The sequence below is a fragment of the Heloderma suspectum genome, chromosome 6, assembly GCF_057233095.1.
Source record: "Heloderma suspectum isolate Gila_16-S chromosome 6, 16-S_ref, whole genome shotgun sequence".
NCBI classification, from domain to species: Eukaryota; Metazoa; Chordata; class Lepidosauria; order Squamata; family Helodermatidae; genus Heloderma; species Heloderma suspectum.
In genome coordinates, this window is record NC_139463.1 from 116,623,740 (window position 1) to 116,639,076 (window position 15,337).

The 15,337-nt window shown below is 45.8% G+C and overlaps 2 protein-coding genes across 2 annotated transcripts; both read right to left on the bottom strand.

The window, feature by feature from the left end:
* Window positions 1-457: 457 nt before the first annotated feature.
* Window positions 458-1,384, bottom strand: LOC146342768 (olfactory receptor 10G6-like). Its single transcript, XM_084808640.1, has one exon. The coding sequence runs from the start codon at window positions 1,382-1,384 to the stop codon at window positions 458-460; it is 927 nt and encodes a 308-aa protein (XP_084664766.1).
* Window positions 1,385-8,826: 7,442 nt separating this feature from the next.
* On the bottom strand, window positions 8,827-9,753 carry LOC146342769 (olfactory receptor 10G6-like). Its single transcript, XM_084808641.1, has one exon. It carries the CDS (start codon window positions 9,751-9,753, stop codon window positions 8,827-8,829), a length of 927 nt encoding a protein of 308 aa, XP_084664767.1.
* Between the last annotated feature and the right edge of the window lie 5,584 nt (window positions 9,754-15,337).

Below are 15,337 nucleotides of genomic sequence, written 5' to 3' on the forward strand. Positions count from 1 at the left end.
TATTTTATGTTAGTGCTTAGGTCAACCTGGATATTGCCCTATGTTTTATTCGAAACCAATCTTCAGTTTTCATTGAAAAAGAATTACCAAATATTTTCAAAGAAGTAGCACTCTAATATTATATGAAAATATAACAAAACAGCAAACTGTATATGCCAGCTACAACACAATCTAGAATGTGGGCAACCATCAAAGAGCGAAGGAAAGACACACCCAGAGACAACTGGAAGGGATAGGAAGTGGGTTTCTTCAGGGTACGTTGACATACAAGCCATCCAACAGTTTGATTTGAGCTGAGTCAAAAAGAGGCAGCCAGTGCAACTGACACAACACTGGTTGGAGATCCTCCCCGTCACCACTCCCACTTCCACAATCAACTCACCACATGGTGAAGTGGATGTGAGTTGACTTTTTGACCACAGCACAGGAGAAGAGGGTTGTGTCAACCTGGTGCTGTTCATTCTGAATTCCCACCCCACCGTTTCACTAGAGCAGCCTTCATCTCCTTGTTCCTAAGTGTGTATATGACCGGGTTCAACAACGGGGTGACTGTGGTGTAGAACATGCTCACCACTCCATCTACTGAGCCTTGAGTAGCTGGCCTCAAGTAGTGATGAACCACAGGCAAGTAATATATGCCCACCACAGTAACGTGGGCAGTGCAAGCTGAGAAGGCCCGCCGCCGCCCTTCACTGCTGCTGATCCTCAGAATCGCTGAGATGATGTACACGTAGGAGATCAGGATCAGGAGGAAGCATGTCATGGCCACAAGGCCAATGTCAACAAAGACCACCATCTCATTGAGTTTTGTGTCAGCACAAGCCAGCTTTAAGATGGCAGGGATGTCACAGAAGATGTAGTCAACATGGTTTCTTTGTCCGTAGGGCAAGAGAAAGGTCATGGTTGTCTCCAACACTGAATTCAGACAGCCTCCAATCACTGTCCCTAAGGAGAGGATGAGGCAGACTTTCCAGCTCATGAGGCTGCTATAATGGAGGGGCTTGCAAATGGCCAAGAAGCGGTCATAAGCCATCAAGGTGTAAAGCAGACTTTCTGCACATCCAAGAAATTGGAAGAAGAATATCTGGGATACACATCCCGCAAAAGAGGTGACCTTTCCACCAGGAATGAATCCTGCAATCACTTTGGGAACAACCACAGAGGTGAAGGCCATGTCCAGAATGGACAGATGGCACAGGAACCAGTACATGGGCTTGTGCAACTGGAGGTCAGATGCCAACACCCAGAGGATCAAGGAATTCCCCAAAAGCGTCAGTATAAACATGAGGCAGAAGAAGAGGAACAATGGGACCTTCATCTCTCCTGGGTATGGTAACCCAGAGAGGACAAATTCAGGAGGTGCTGTTTGATTCGGACACTCCATGGACAGAATATTGCTATGCTCAACCCACTTCTCAGAGTGGTGAGAAGTTTCAGTGTTGCAGCATTTATTTAGGTTTGGTTCCCTTTGGAAGGAGGGCATAGAAGTCTTATTGGCATTTTGTAATATATGTGTTTATTTATGCAAATTGAGCATAGATGGAGGCATAGCTTAAACATTCAGTCAGACAGCTGAAGTCCATTGCTTCAGATCTCCAGGGAAACAGCCAGCACCCAAAGATGCTTTCAGAGCCCAAACTCAACTTTCTGTGCTTTAAATCATAGATAATCACTCTCTTAACTGAAGCAGCAGTTTCTCTTCACATGCAGACACATAGATCACATCATCCTTGGCTGGGGTGGAGGGAGAGGTGTCCCGCTGTCAGGTATTTCCTAGCCGTTGGGAATGACAGTTGTAGAGAGCAATTGGTCAGTCTCTGTAACAGAGGGAAAGTAGTTGGCAACTTCGTTAGGACATTTAAGTTAGCCTCTACTAGTACATCTGGTTCCATTAATCCTCTCCTGCCCAACCTTCCAATTTTGCACAATTCTTTTTAACAGCAAGTAAAAACCAGTGATCAGTTGGGTTAGTGAATGAAAAACAAAGCTATATAAAACAATGTTTCTCAAAGCATGGGACACTTATACAGAGGAAGTGAAGTTCCAGGAAGGGATAGGATCCAGAGAAGGAGGTGATGTACTCTTCCTCCAACAAGGAAGATTTTCGTAGATGAAGTAATGAACCTTGCAATGGATCCTTCCTTACAGATCCGCACTAGATTTATGGGGGTGACCTCGTCCTCACCCTCACAATGTGATTTGGTAAGAAGGGAGCTGGCAAGGAGGCCACACCATTACCTACTGTTTCCCGATGTGTGGCTTTAGAGAGGGTGGGAGAGATTCTATTCTAATCCGTCTTTAAGTTGCAGTATGGAATATCCATCCTCATCTATATCAACTTGGATTAAACAGCAAGGGGTATGTACATGACTGCTTACAAGGATCTCTACACATTCACCTGTAGACCTGGGGTTAGATCCAGATTTATGCTGGGTCAACAGTGCTGGCAAAAGTGGACTTCCCTGTCCTCTCCTTCCCACAGCAGCCCCTCTATACCCCTCTACAATGCTGCACAGAGAGTCAGGAGCCACTGCTGAATGGAGTGAGCTGCAGTGTGTGTGGAGAGGGGATCCCAAAAATCCAGTTGAGTGACCTTCCAAGAACAAAGCCTTACCTCTTGAGGAAGGCTGCTTCCTCTCAAGAAAGGCAGACCTTGGATCCAACCCATGATTATTTGTGCCAGGGTTGGAAGCTCTGGAAGATGGCACAAGAATGGAAGGGAGCCTGATATTTAAAAGTTTGCAAAATATTGGCAAGAAAAGAAACCAAATCAATGCCAGGTGAACTGATGAAAATCTGTTATCTCAGTAGTCAACCTGAAAACACATGTCCCATCTAGTCAGAAACACTCTTCATGGATATGGTGTTGAAACAGATACCTCTACACGTGCCTCAACTGAACATTGTCTTGTAACAAAACATGACAGTCCCACTTTCCTCCATCCAAAGATTAGGAGAACCCTATCCCCAAAGTCCAGATTTCTACACCCTTTGCCCAAGCTTAATAGACTTCAGTGATAAACTGGAAAAAGATTTCTGAAGACACAAGAATCATCCAGGAGAACATTACAGTCAGCCTTTCAATGACGTAACATTTTTCTCTGATCTACCTCTTCAAAGATTATCACAACATCTCTAAATGCATTTAGAAGGAGCTATACAATCCAAATTCCCATGTCCCTGAGAGTATGAACACTAATGCTAACTGATAGATACTGGTGAAATGACCTCTTTGAAGAGGAGAGGTGCCTGCTTCAGACTTTCTGATGAGACTTGGAAGACTTTATTTGGAACTGTTGATCAGTTTTTGGAATCACTTGGATGCTTAACAAGACATGATTAGCAAAAACTTGCAGAAGCTTTCTTGTCACCTTTATATCATTCCAACTTTTTTTTTCCATTCAGAAGATTGGTTTTCCTCATGGTAGATCTGCTTCCTCAATGACAGCAATGTCATCTGAGTGGCCCCAAACATACCTTCACCCAAACTTAGCATTGGCTAGATGTGCATGGAAAGAAGATCCCCAACCCAGACTTCCTTCCAGGGAGAGAGCTGTGTGAATCTGTCACAGGAAAATCAACCAAGGGTGTTCAACACCTGAAAGGCCATCAGGTGAAATGTGGATTAAGCTGTTGTGGGCTGGAATACAGCAGGTCAGGTCTCCTTCCATTTGTATTTGTTCTTTCTAACTTGCATTGAGATGTTTCTTTAGCCTTCCACATCTAGTATACCTAGACATGTCATTTTGAGGACAATAACATCGCCACTTCTTTAATTCAGTCTCACTATAGGGGATAATGTGTTGGCCCAATGTTCTTCACCAGCAGGGTCACATTTCCTTTCCCTCCCATGTCTTTATAACATCGCATCTCCTGTGAGTCCCACAACTCCTCCTTGCTCATTATTACCCCAGAGTTACAGACATGTGCACTCTTGAGAACATGTCTATGACCTATCTTTCCATCAAATTCCAGTGAGTGTAATTAAAAAAGATTGTTTATTTGAAAGAAAGGTAATTATTGTTGCATGATTGATAATTATCGGGGACCAATACATGTAAACAGTGGTTTGGGTCCAGGACAAAGTTAAGTCCCATTGAAATCAATGAACCAACTTCTTTGAAGTCCCAGTGATTTCAATGGAAACTGAGTGCAGGTAACTGTACTCATTTCTATCAAGGGTGTGGAAGTTGGGCTCAGATGGCAGGCTAATCTGCTGTCTGGCAGGCACAAGATTTTTAAGGTGCTACCACACAGCTAGTGCTCACGTGAATCGGTCCAAAGCAAGTGGAGAATTTGCCCGCTTCCTTTAAAGCTCGTTGGTTAAAGGATGTGTCCAGAATCATAGACTAAGGATCCAGGCTGCACCCAATCCTGTTCACCACCCACTCATCTTCTACTGAGAACGGTGCTCTTAAATTTGTTCAGGAATGATCTGCAATTAGGGATGAGCCTTGAGAGAACCCAGTCTGCCGATGATGTCATAACAAATTATACAGAAGGGTGAAAACCCAGCAAGTGGGTTGAGAAGAGCTCCAAAACGATCTCTACAGACCAGGGCAACCAAATGGCAAATGGTGTTCAGTATAAGAGTACGGGAATGCACCTGGGGGAAAACATCCTGAGATTGAGCCAGTGTGGTGGAGCAGTTGGCGTGTTGGACTAGAGCAGGAGTGGGTCACTTGTGGTCCTCCAGAAGGACTGCAACTCCCATCATCCTTCCCCATTGACTATGCTGGCTAGGGCTGATGGGAGTTGCAGTGAAATAACACCTGGGGGCCAACAAGTTGCTCACCTCTGGAAGAGAGTCCAAGAGAGCTGGGTTCAAATCCCCACTCATCCATGAAGCTCAGTGGGTGACCTTGGGCCACTTATTCACTGTCTCTCAGTGTACTCTACCACACAGGGCTGTTGTGAGGATAAAATGGAGGGAAAGGAACCGTGCATGCGGTCTTGAGCTCCTTGGAGAAAAGGTGGAGTATAAATATAGTAAATAAATTAATCACTTCACATAGACCCTGAAGTGACCCTGAGTAACCAGGAGTGTGATCATGGTGGATCACTCAACATCATCTTGGTGTGTGGAAACAGCTACGAAGACTCCTGATATGACAGAGACCCTGAGGGTGGGTGGTACTCAGGTCTGAGAATTGGCTTGCTTGCCTGTTCATGACACAGTTGCACTACCTCTGCAGGAGCAGGTATATAGTTTTTTTGTTTGGGGTGGGTGCTCCGAGATCCATCTACATCACTGGAGGCCCACGTGTGACCTTAGTGGCCCAGAGTGCTCATTACCAAATTCATTGGATTTGGCCCTTGGGCTGAAAGAGCTTCCACACATCTGCTTTATGGTCTGGTCGTGGGGGTGATTGGGTTGTCCCATCCATTTTGACTTCTGAAATTATTACATCAAGGAAAAATGTGGAAGGCAAGCGGCCATCTGAGCACTGTGCAGCAGAACCAGCAAAGACTTCTCAGAGCACTTCCACATTCACTCACTTTGAACAGGGCATCGAAAGATGCCATCATCTTATCGTTGCCATCCTCCTGTGAGTCTTTTTTCTCAGACTCCAGAAAGTCTGACTTTTTCCAGAAGAACAGAGGAGCAGTGCAACCTCCACAGGTGCAGATGCCATCAGCAATACTCTTCTGCCTTTCTGAAAGGGTGGGAGTTTGCCATGGGCACAGAATGCTGGACTAGATGGACCCTTCGTCTGATCCAGCAAGGCTCTTCTCAAGTTCTTATGTCAATGGCATAGTCCTGATGGCTATATGCTACATCCAGTATCAGAGGCAGTATGCCTATGTTTACCAGTTGCGGGGGAACATGGGCGGGATGGTGCTGTTCCACTCATGTCTGACAGGCAAGGAAGGCAATGAGCAAGTAGACAGTGGCATTCACTGATCCTCTTTCTCAACACCTTCATTGTCTGGGTCAGAACGAGAGGCAGGTAAATAAGCAGGTTGCTATGGTAAAGAGAAGGACTGACTCTAAAGGTCTCTTGTCAGTGGGCCCCTGCTGGGTGTGGGCCCAATCAAGCCCATCCTTGATGCTGGTCCTGGTTCTATCCATGCATTACAAAATGGGTGACAAGAGAAATTAAGCATAATGTAACTGATAGAGGCCTGAGCTGTAGGTAGCAGTGTGAGATGTTCCAAGAGCCAGGAGACAAGCTCGTAGGAAGGACTGAAGAACAAGTCAGGACCAAAAGACAAACCACAAGGCAGGACTGAAGAACAAGCCAGCCCAGAAGTGAGACTGAAGAACAAGCCAGAACCCAAGGACGAACTGGGAGGCAGGATGTACTTTACTTACTGCCTTACTTACTTATTTAATATCCAGTTTGAAAATAGAATCTTCATTAAAACATAAAATTTGAGACTGAAAACACAATTAAAAACAGAACAGTAAAAGACATGAGCAGCACCAAACAAAATAAAGCTCTTCAACCATAAATCAGCCTAAATGCCAAAGGCCTGCCTACATGGAATTGTCTTTGCCTGCCGCTGGAAGAACAGTGGGGAGGAAGCACACTTAGCCACGCTCAGCAGGGTGTTCCAGAGTGTGGAAGCAGCCACATAGAAGGTCGTCCCTTACATCTCTGCCAAGCGTACCTTGGATGGTGGTGGGAATGAGAGAAGGGCCTGTGCTGGATATCTTAAAACCTGGACAGGCTTGTATGGGAGAAGGTGGTCTTTCAGGGAGCTGGGGGAAGGCAGTCTTTTGGGTAGCTGTATAGGGCCTTCTAGGTCATTACCAGCATTTTGGATTGTGCCCAGAAAAGGCCGGTGAAGCTGCTGTAACAAAGGAGTCGTGTCTTCCCTGTAACTGGCCCCAGTCAACTGTCTGGCTGCAGGGTTGAGGAGCAATATAGAAATCAGAACTGAAGAATAACCAGATACAGGAATATACCAGAGCCCAGGAAGGCTCAGCTGGAAGAGGAAGGCTTCTTGTATTCCTTCCTGTCCAGGAGCATCCAGTAGCCAACCCGGGTAGGCAGGGTCAGTTCAGCACCTGAAGGTACTTCACTGAGAACCTCCTACTTGCATTCAGCGATTCACCGGATGGCGCAGCTGTCCACAGGTCCCAGCAGCTCCTGACAATAATATAACGTAACAATGAGGAGCAGGGATACTTCGACACATTGTGCTTCTCACGACCAGGGGCTCCTTCACACAGAGCTTTCATCCTGCTATTGAGATTGCTCACTCATGGAAGTGCGCGGGCCCTTTAGATGACATCGTGGACCTCCAGGAGCTCTCCTGCACTAAGTGGCCTTTATTCCATTTCTTAAAAGATCAAGGATAATGAGTCATCGAATTACAGAGCTTGAGTTGCTCCTGAGTTCCCTTGTGAAAAGAGGAAAAGTGGCAAGAAGAGGAGACAGACCAATGAAACATATGGAAGACTCAGGTAAGGGGGAGGAGGAGGGGGAAAGGGGAGGGGGAATGGAAGCATGTGCGATGGGAGTCCGCTGTGATCCTGCATTTAAAACGGAAGCAGAAAGCCCTGTTTTAAATGCAGGATTTTAGGCTAGTGTAGAGATGCTGCATGTTGCTCTCTGCAAAAATATCTCATCCTGAGTCCTATCAGCAGTATCCAGATTGACACTAGTGTTAATGTAAGTTACATCACACTAGTGTAAGGGACTTCAGGTGCAATCGCATTAGCATTAGCTGGCTTGACTCGTTTTCTGGGGAATCCCATCATGCCAGTTAATGTTACTGGTGTTGTGCTAGAGGTCCCTCACGCTATTGCAATGTAATTCTTATTAGCTCTTAGGTCAACTTGGATATATGGATGTCAGAGAATTCCGCCATGGATCTCAGTGAGGCCGAATGCCAGTACATTCAGTCCCCCGAAATCTGTTGCGGAACGAAGCCCCCCGCTCCCCCCCACTAAAGGCACGCGAAACGGAGCACTTACCTGGTGCCATTTGTGCTGCTTTGCGAATGGCGCCTGCCTCTGCGGCTGCCATTCACTTCCCCATTTAGGCCGTGATAGGCTACATAAGTACTTACGTAGCCTATTACGGCTAACGCAGGGACGCCATTTGAGTCCCTGCGGAGGCCATGATCAGCTACGTAAATATTTACGTAGCCTATCACAGAAAAAAAACCAGGGGCACAAATGGCATAGCGTCCACCATTTATGATTGTGTCTTTCGCCGTGATAGGTTACGTAAATATTTACGTAGCCTATCATGGCCAAAACCAGGAATGCAAACGGCAGCGCCATGGCCGCTGCCATTTGCATCCGCAGGCTCCACATGCTTGCGAATGCACCCAGCTGGCGGCTCTGCGGAGTTGCTGCGGAGCAGAGCTGGCCGAGTTAGGATTTCGGGGGGAGGTGCAGAGCACCTCCTCCCCACCGCAAAGCACCCCTGAGAAAAGGTAAGTGACTTTCATACATTCCTACTTGGATATTGTCATATTTTTGATTAGAAAACAATATTCAGTTTTCATTGAGAAAGAATTACAATATTTTCAAAAAAGTAGCACTCTAATATTACATCACTTTTGTTTTATGAAAATATAACAAAACAAGAAACTTTATTCCAACTACAACACAATCTAGAATGTGGGCAACCATCAAACAGTGAAGGAAAAACACACCCAGAGACAACTAGGAGGGATAGGAAGTGAGTTTCTTCAGGGTACGTTCACATACAAATCCTGCAACATTTTAGCTTGAGCTGAGTTAAAACTGGTGGCCAGTGCAACTGACACAACACTGGTTGGAGATCCTCCCCATCACCACTCCCACTTCCACAACCAACTTACCACATGGTGAAGTCGATGAGGGTTGTGTCAACCTGGTGCTGTTCATTCTGAATTCCCACCCCACCGTTTCACCAGAGCAGCCTTCATCTCCTTGTTCCTAAGTGTGTATATGACCGGGTTCAACAACGGGGTGACTGTGGTGTAGAACATGCTCACCACTCCATCTACTGAGCCTTGAGTAGCTGGCCTCAAGTAGTGATGAACCACAGGCAAGTAATATATGCCCACCACAGTAACGTGGGCAGTGCAAGCTGAGAAGGCCCGCCGCCGCCCTTCACTGCTGCTGATCCTCAGAATCGCTGAGATGATGTACACGTAGGAGATCAGGATCAGGAGGAAGCATGTCATGGCCACAAGGCCAATGTCAACAAAGACCACCATCTCATTGAGTTTTGTGTCAGCACAAGCCAGCTTTAAGATGGCAGGGATGTCACAGAAGATGTAGTCAACATGGTTTCTTTGTCCGTAGGGCAAGAGAAAGGTCATGGTTGTCTCCAACACTGAATTCAGGCAGCCTCCAATCACTGTCCCTAAGGAGAGGATGAGGCAGACTTTCCAGCTCATGAGGCTGCTATAATGGAGGGGCTTGCAAATGGCCAAGAAGCGGTCATAAGCCATCAAGGTGTAAAGCAGACTTTCTGCACATCCAAGAAAGTTGAGGAAGAATATCTGGGACACACATCCCACAAAAGAGATGACCTTTCCACCAGGAATGAATCCTGCAATCACTTTGGGAACAACCACAGAGGAGAAGGCCATGTCCAGAATGGACAGATGGCACAGGAACCAGTACATGGGCTTGTGCAACTGGAGGTCAGATGCCACCACCCAAAGGATCAAGGAATTCCCCAAAAGTGTCAGTATAAACATGAGGCAGAAGAAGAGGAACAATGGGACCTTCATCTCTCCTGGGTACGGTAACCCAGAGAGGACAAATACAGGGGGTGCTGTTTGATTTGGACACTCCATGGACAGAATATTGCTACGTTCAACCCACTTCTCAGAGTGGTGAGAAGTTTCAGTGGTGCAGCATTTATTTAGGTTTGGTTCCCTTTGGAAGGAGGGCATAGAAGTCTTATTGGCATTTTGTAATATTTGAGTTTATTTATGCAAATTGAGCATAGATGGAGGCATAGCTTAAACATTCAGTCAGATAGCTGAAGTCCATTGCTCCCACCTTCAGATCTCCAGGGAGACAGCCAGCACCCGAAGATGCTTTCAGAGCCCAAACTCAGCTTTCTGTGCCTTAAGTCATAAATAATCTCTCTCTTAACTGAAGCAGCAGTTTCTCTTCACATGCAGACACATAGATCACATCATCCTTGGGAGGTGGAGGGAGAGGTATCCCCTTGTCAGGTATTTCCTAGCCTTTCACAGCTATTGAAAGCAACTGGCCAATCTCCATAACAAAAGGAAGGTACTTGGCAACCTTGCTAGGACATTTAAGTCATCTTCTAGTAGTATATTTGGTTCCATTAATCCCCACCTGCCCAAACTTCCAAATTTGCAATAGTATTTGTATCAACAAGATAAAATCAGTGATCAGTTGGGTTAGTGAATGAAAAACAAAGCTGTATAAAACAGTGTTTCTCAAAGCATGGGGCAACTATACAGAGGAAGTGAAGTTCCAGGAAGGGTTAGGATCCAGAGAAGGAGGTAATGTTCTCTTCCCCCAACAGGGAAGATTTTCATAGATGACGTAATGAACCTTACAATGAATCATTACAGATTAGCACTAGATTTATGGGGGTGACCTCGTCCTCACCCTCCCAATGTGATTTAGTAAGAAGAGAGCTGAGAAGGAGATCCCATCTTTTCCTACTGTTTCCCCACATGTGGCTTTAGAGAGGGTGGGAGAGATTCTATTCTAATCTGTCTTTAAGTTGCAGTATGGAATATCCATCCTCATCCATATCAACTTGGGTAAAACAATAAGGGGTATGTACGTGATTTCTTACAAGGAAGGATCTCTACACATTCACCTGTAGACCTGGGGTTAGATCCAGATTTAGGCTGGGTCAACTGTGCTGGCAAAAATGAATGTCCCTGCCCCTTCCTTTTCACAGCAGCCCGTCCACACCCCTGGAAATGTTGCACAGGGAGTCAGGAGTGAGCTGCAGTGTGTGTGGAGAGGGGATCCCCCTTCCTCTCAAGAAAGGCAGACCCTGGATCCAACTCCCGAATATATGTGCCAGGGTTGGAGGCTCTGGAAGATAGCACAAATATGGAAGGGAGCCTGATATTTAAAAGTTTGCAAAATATTGGCAAGAATAAAAGCGAATCAATGCCAGATGAACTGATGGAAATCTGTTATCTCAGTAATCACCCTGAAAACACATTTCCCATCTAGTCAGGAACACTATTCATGGATATGGTGTTGCAGCAGATACCATTACACATGTCTCAGTTGGACATTATCTTGTAACAAAACAAGGAAGTCCCACTTTCCTCCATCCAAAGATTAGGAGAACCCCATCCCTGAAGTCCAGATTTCTATACCCTTTGCCTGAGCTTGTTAGACTTCAAATCAGGAAAAAGATTTCTGAAGATCAGAAATCATCCAGGAGAACATTACAATCAGCCTTTCACCCACATGATGTTTTTGCTCTGATCTGCCTCTTCAAAGGCTATTAGGACATATGTAAATGCATTTAGAAGGAGCTATACAATTCAGATTCCAACGTCCCTGAGAGTATGGACACTAATGCTAACTGGCGAAATGCATACAGGCGAAATGACGTCTTTGATGAGGAGAGGTGCCTGCTTCAGACTTTCTGATGAGACTGCTTGGAAGACTTGATACAGAACTGTTGATCAGTTTTTGGAATCACTTGGATGCTTAACAAGACATGATTAGCAAAAACTTGCAGAAGCTTTCTTGTTACCTTTATATCATTCCAACTTTTTTTTTCCATTCAGAAGATTGGTTTTCCTCATGGTAGATCTGCTTCCTCAATGACAGCAATGTCATCTGAGTGGCCCCAAACATACCTTTACCCAAACTTAGCATTGGCTAGATGTGCATGGAAAGAAGATCCCCAAACCCAGATTTCCTTCCAGGGAGAGAGCTGTGTGAATCTGTTGCAGGAAAATCAACCAAGGGTGTTGGACACTTGAAAAGGCCATCAGGTGAAATGTGGATTAAGCTGTTGTGGGCTGGAATACAGCAGGTCAGGTCTCCTTCCATTCATATTTGTTCTGTCTAACTTGCATTGAGATGTTTCTTTAGCCTTCCACATCTAGTATACCTAGAGATGTCATTTTGAGGACAATAACATTGCCACTTCTTTAATTCAGTCTCACTGTAGGGGATAATGTGTTGGCCCAATGTTCTTCACCAGCAGGGTCACATTTCCTTTCCCTCCCATGTCTTTATAACATCGTATCTCCTGTGAGTCCCACACCTCCTCCTTGCTCATTATTACCCCAGAGTTACAGACATGTGCACTCTTGAGAACATGTCTATGACCTATCTTTCCATCAAATTCCAGTGAATGTAATTAAAAAAGATTGTTTATTTGAAAGAAAGGTAATTATTGTTGCATGATTGATAATTATCGGGGACCAATACATGTAAACAGTGGTTTGGGTCCAAGACAAAGTTAAGTCCCATTGAAATCAATGAACCAACTTCTTTGAAGTCCCAGTGATTTCAATGGAAACTGAGTGCAGGTAACGGTATTAATTTCTATCAAGGGTGTGGAAGTTGGGCCCAGATGGCAGGCTAATCTGCTGTCTGGCAGGCACAAGATTTTTAAGGTGCTACCACACAGCTAGTGCTCACGTGAATCGGTCCAAAGCAAGTGGAGAATTTGCCTGCTTCCTTTAAAGCTCGTTGGTTAAAGGATGTGTCCAGAATCATAGACTAAGGATCCAGGCTGCACCCAGTCCTGTTCACCACTCACTCATCTTCTACTGAGATCAATGCTCTTAAATTTGTTCAGGAATGATCTGCAATTAGGGATGAGCCTTGAGAGAACCCAGTCTGCCGATGATGTCATAACAAATTATACAGAAGGGTGAAAACCCAGCAAGTGGGTTGAGAAGAGCTCCAAAACGATCTCTACAGACCAGGGCAACCAAATGGCAAATGGTGTTCAGTATAAGAGTACGGGAATGCACCTGGGGGAAAACATCCTGAGATTGAGCCAGTGTGGTGGAGCAGTTGGTGTGTTGGACTAGAGCAGGAGTGGGTCACTTGTGGTCCTCCAGAAGGACTGCAACTCCCATCATCCTTCCCCATTGACTATGCTGGCTAGGGCTGATGGGAGTTGCAGTGAAATAACACCTGGAGGCAAACAAGTTGCTCACCTCTGGAATAGAGTCCGAGAGAGCTGGGTTCAAATCCCCACTCATCCATGAAGCTCAGTGGGTGACCTTGGGCCACTTATTCACTGTCTCTCAGTGTACTCTACCACACAGGGCTGTTGTGAGGATAAAATGGAGGGAAAGGAACCATGCATGTGGTCTTGAGCACCTTGGAGAAAAGGTGGAGTATACATGCAGTAACTCAATCAATCACTCCACATTGACACTGAAAGGACCTTGAGTAACCAGGAGTGTGATCATGGTGGATCACTCAACTTCATCTTGGTGTGTGGAAACAGCGATGAAGACTCCTGATATGACAGAGATCCTGAGGGTGGGAGGTCTTAGACTTGGCTTGCTTGCCTGGTCTGGACACAGTATCACTACCTCTGCAGAAGCAAGTACATAAAGTCGGAAGCGACTGACCGAATAAAAAACAACGTGCTCTGAGATCCATCCATATCACTGGAGGCCCACCTGTGACCTTAGTGGCCCAGAGTGCTCATTACCAAATTCATTGGATTTGGCCCTTGGGCTGAAAGAGCTTCCACACATCTGCTTTATGGTCTGGTCGTGGGGGTGATTGGGTTGTCCCTTCCATTTGCACTCCTGAAATTATTACATCAAGGAAAAATGTGGAAGTCACGCGGCCATCTGAGGACTGTGCAGCAGACCCAGCAAAGACTTCTCAGAGTGCTTCCACATTTGCTCACTTTTAACAGGGCATCTAAACAATGCCATCATCCCATCATTGCCATCCTCCTGTGGGTCTTTTTTCTCCTGTGTGTCTCTTTTCTCAGACTGCAGGAAGTCTGACTCTTTTCAGAAGAACAGAGGAGCAGTGCAACCTCCACAGGTGCAGATGCCATCAGCAATACTCTTCTGCCTTTCTGAAAGGGTGGGGGTTTGCCATGGGCACAGAATGCTGCACTAGTAGACCCTTCTTCTGATCCAGCTCTTCTCATGTTCTTATGTCAATGGCATAGTCCTGAATGCTATATGCTATGTCCAATATAAGAGGCAGTATGCCTATGTACACCAGTTGTGTGTGTGTGTGGGGGGCATGGGTGGGTTGGTACTGTTCCACTCATGTCTGACAGGCAAGGAAGGCAATGAGCAAGTAGACAGTGGCATTCACTGATCCTCTTTCTCACCACCTTCATTGTCTGGGTCAGAGCGAGAGGCAGGTAAATAAGCAGATTGCTATGGCAAAGAGAAGGACTGACTCCAAAGGTCTCTTGTCAGTGGGCCCCTGCTGGGTGTGGGCCCTTGGCAGATGCCCAATCATGCACACCCTTGACTCTGTTCCTGGTTCTATCCATGCATTACAAAATGGGTGACAAGAGAAATTAAGCATAATGTAACTGATAGAGGCCTGAGCCGTGGGTAGCAGTGTGATATGTGCCATGAGCCAGGAGACAAGCTCGTAGGAAGGACTGAAGAGCAAGTCAGGACCAAAAGACAAACCACAAGGCAGGACTGAAGAACAAGCCAGAAGTGAGACTGAAGAACAAGCCAGAACCAGAGGAGAAACGGGGAGGCAGGATGTATTGTATGTATGTATCTATGTATGTATGTATGTATTTAATATCAAATTTAAAAATAGAATCTTGATTAAAACATAAAATCTAAGAGACTGAAAGCACAATTAAAAAAAGAACAATAAAAGACTTGAGCAGCACCAAACAAAATAAAGCTCTTCAGCCATAAATCAGCCTAAATGCCAAAGGCCTGCCTACATGGAAATGTCTTTGCCTGCCGCTGGAAGAACAGTGGGGAGGGAACAAGCTTAGCCACCCCCAGCAGGGTGTTCCAGAGTGTGGAAGCAGCCACATAGAAGGCTGTCCCTTGCATCTTTGCCAAGCGTACCTTGGACGGTGGTGGGTCTGAGACATCTTAGTCTGGATATCTTAAACCTGGACAGGCTTGTATGGGAGAAGGTGGTCTTTCAGGGAGCTGGGGGAAGGCAGTCTTTTGGGTAGCTGTATAGGGCCTTCTAGGTCATAACCAGCATTTTGGATTGTGCTCATAAAAGACCAGTGGCCAGTGAAGCTGTTGTAACAAAGGAGTTGTGTCTTCCCTGTAACTGGCCCCAGTCAACTGTCTGGCCACAGGGTTGAGGAGCAATATAGAAATCAGAACTGAAGAATAACCAGATACAGGAATATACCAGAGCCCAGGAAGGCTCAGCTGGAAGAGGAAGGCTTCTTGTATTCCTTCCTGTCCAGGAGCATCCAGTAGCCAA

What these genes read in the sequence shown, in the direction of transcription:
- LOC146342768 (XM_084808640.1), bottom strand. Translation starts at nt 1,384, where the DNA reads ATGGAGTGTCCGAATCAAACAGCACCTCCTGAATTTGTCCTCTCTGGG.
- LOC146342769 (XM_084808641.1), bottom strand. Translation starts at nt 9,753, where the DNA reads ATGGAGTGTCCAAATCAAACAGCACCCCCTGTATTTGTCCTCTCTGGG.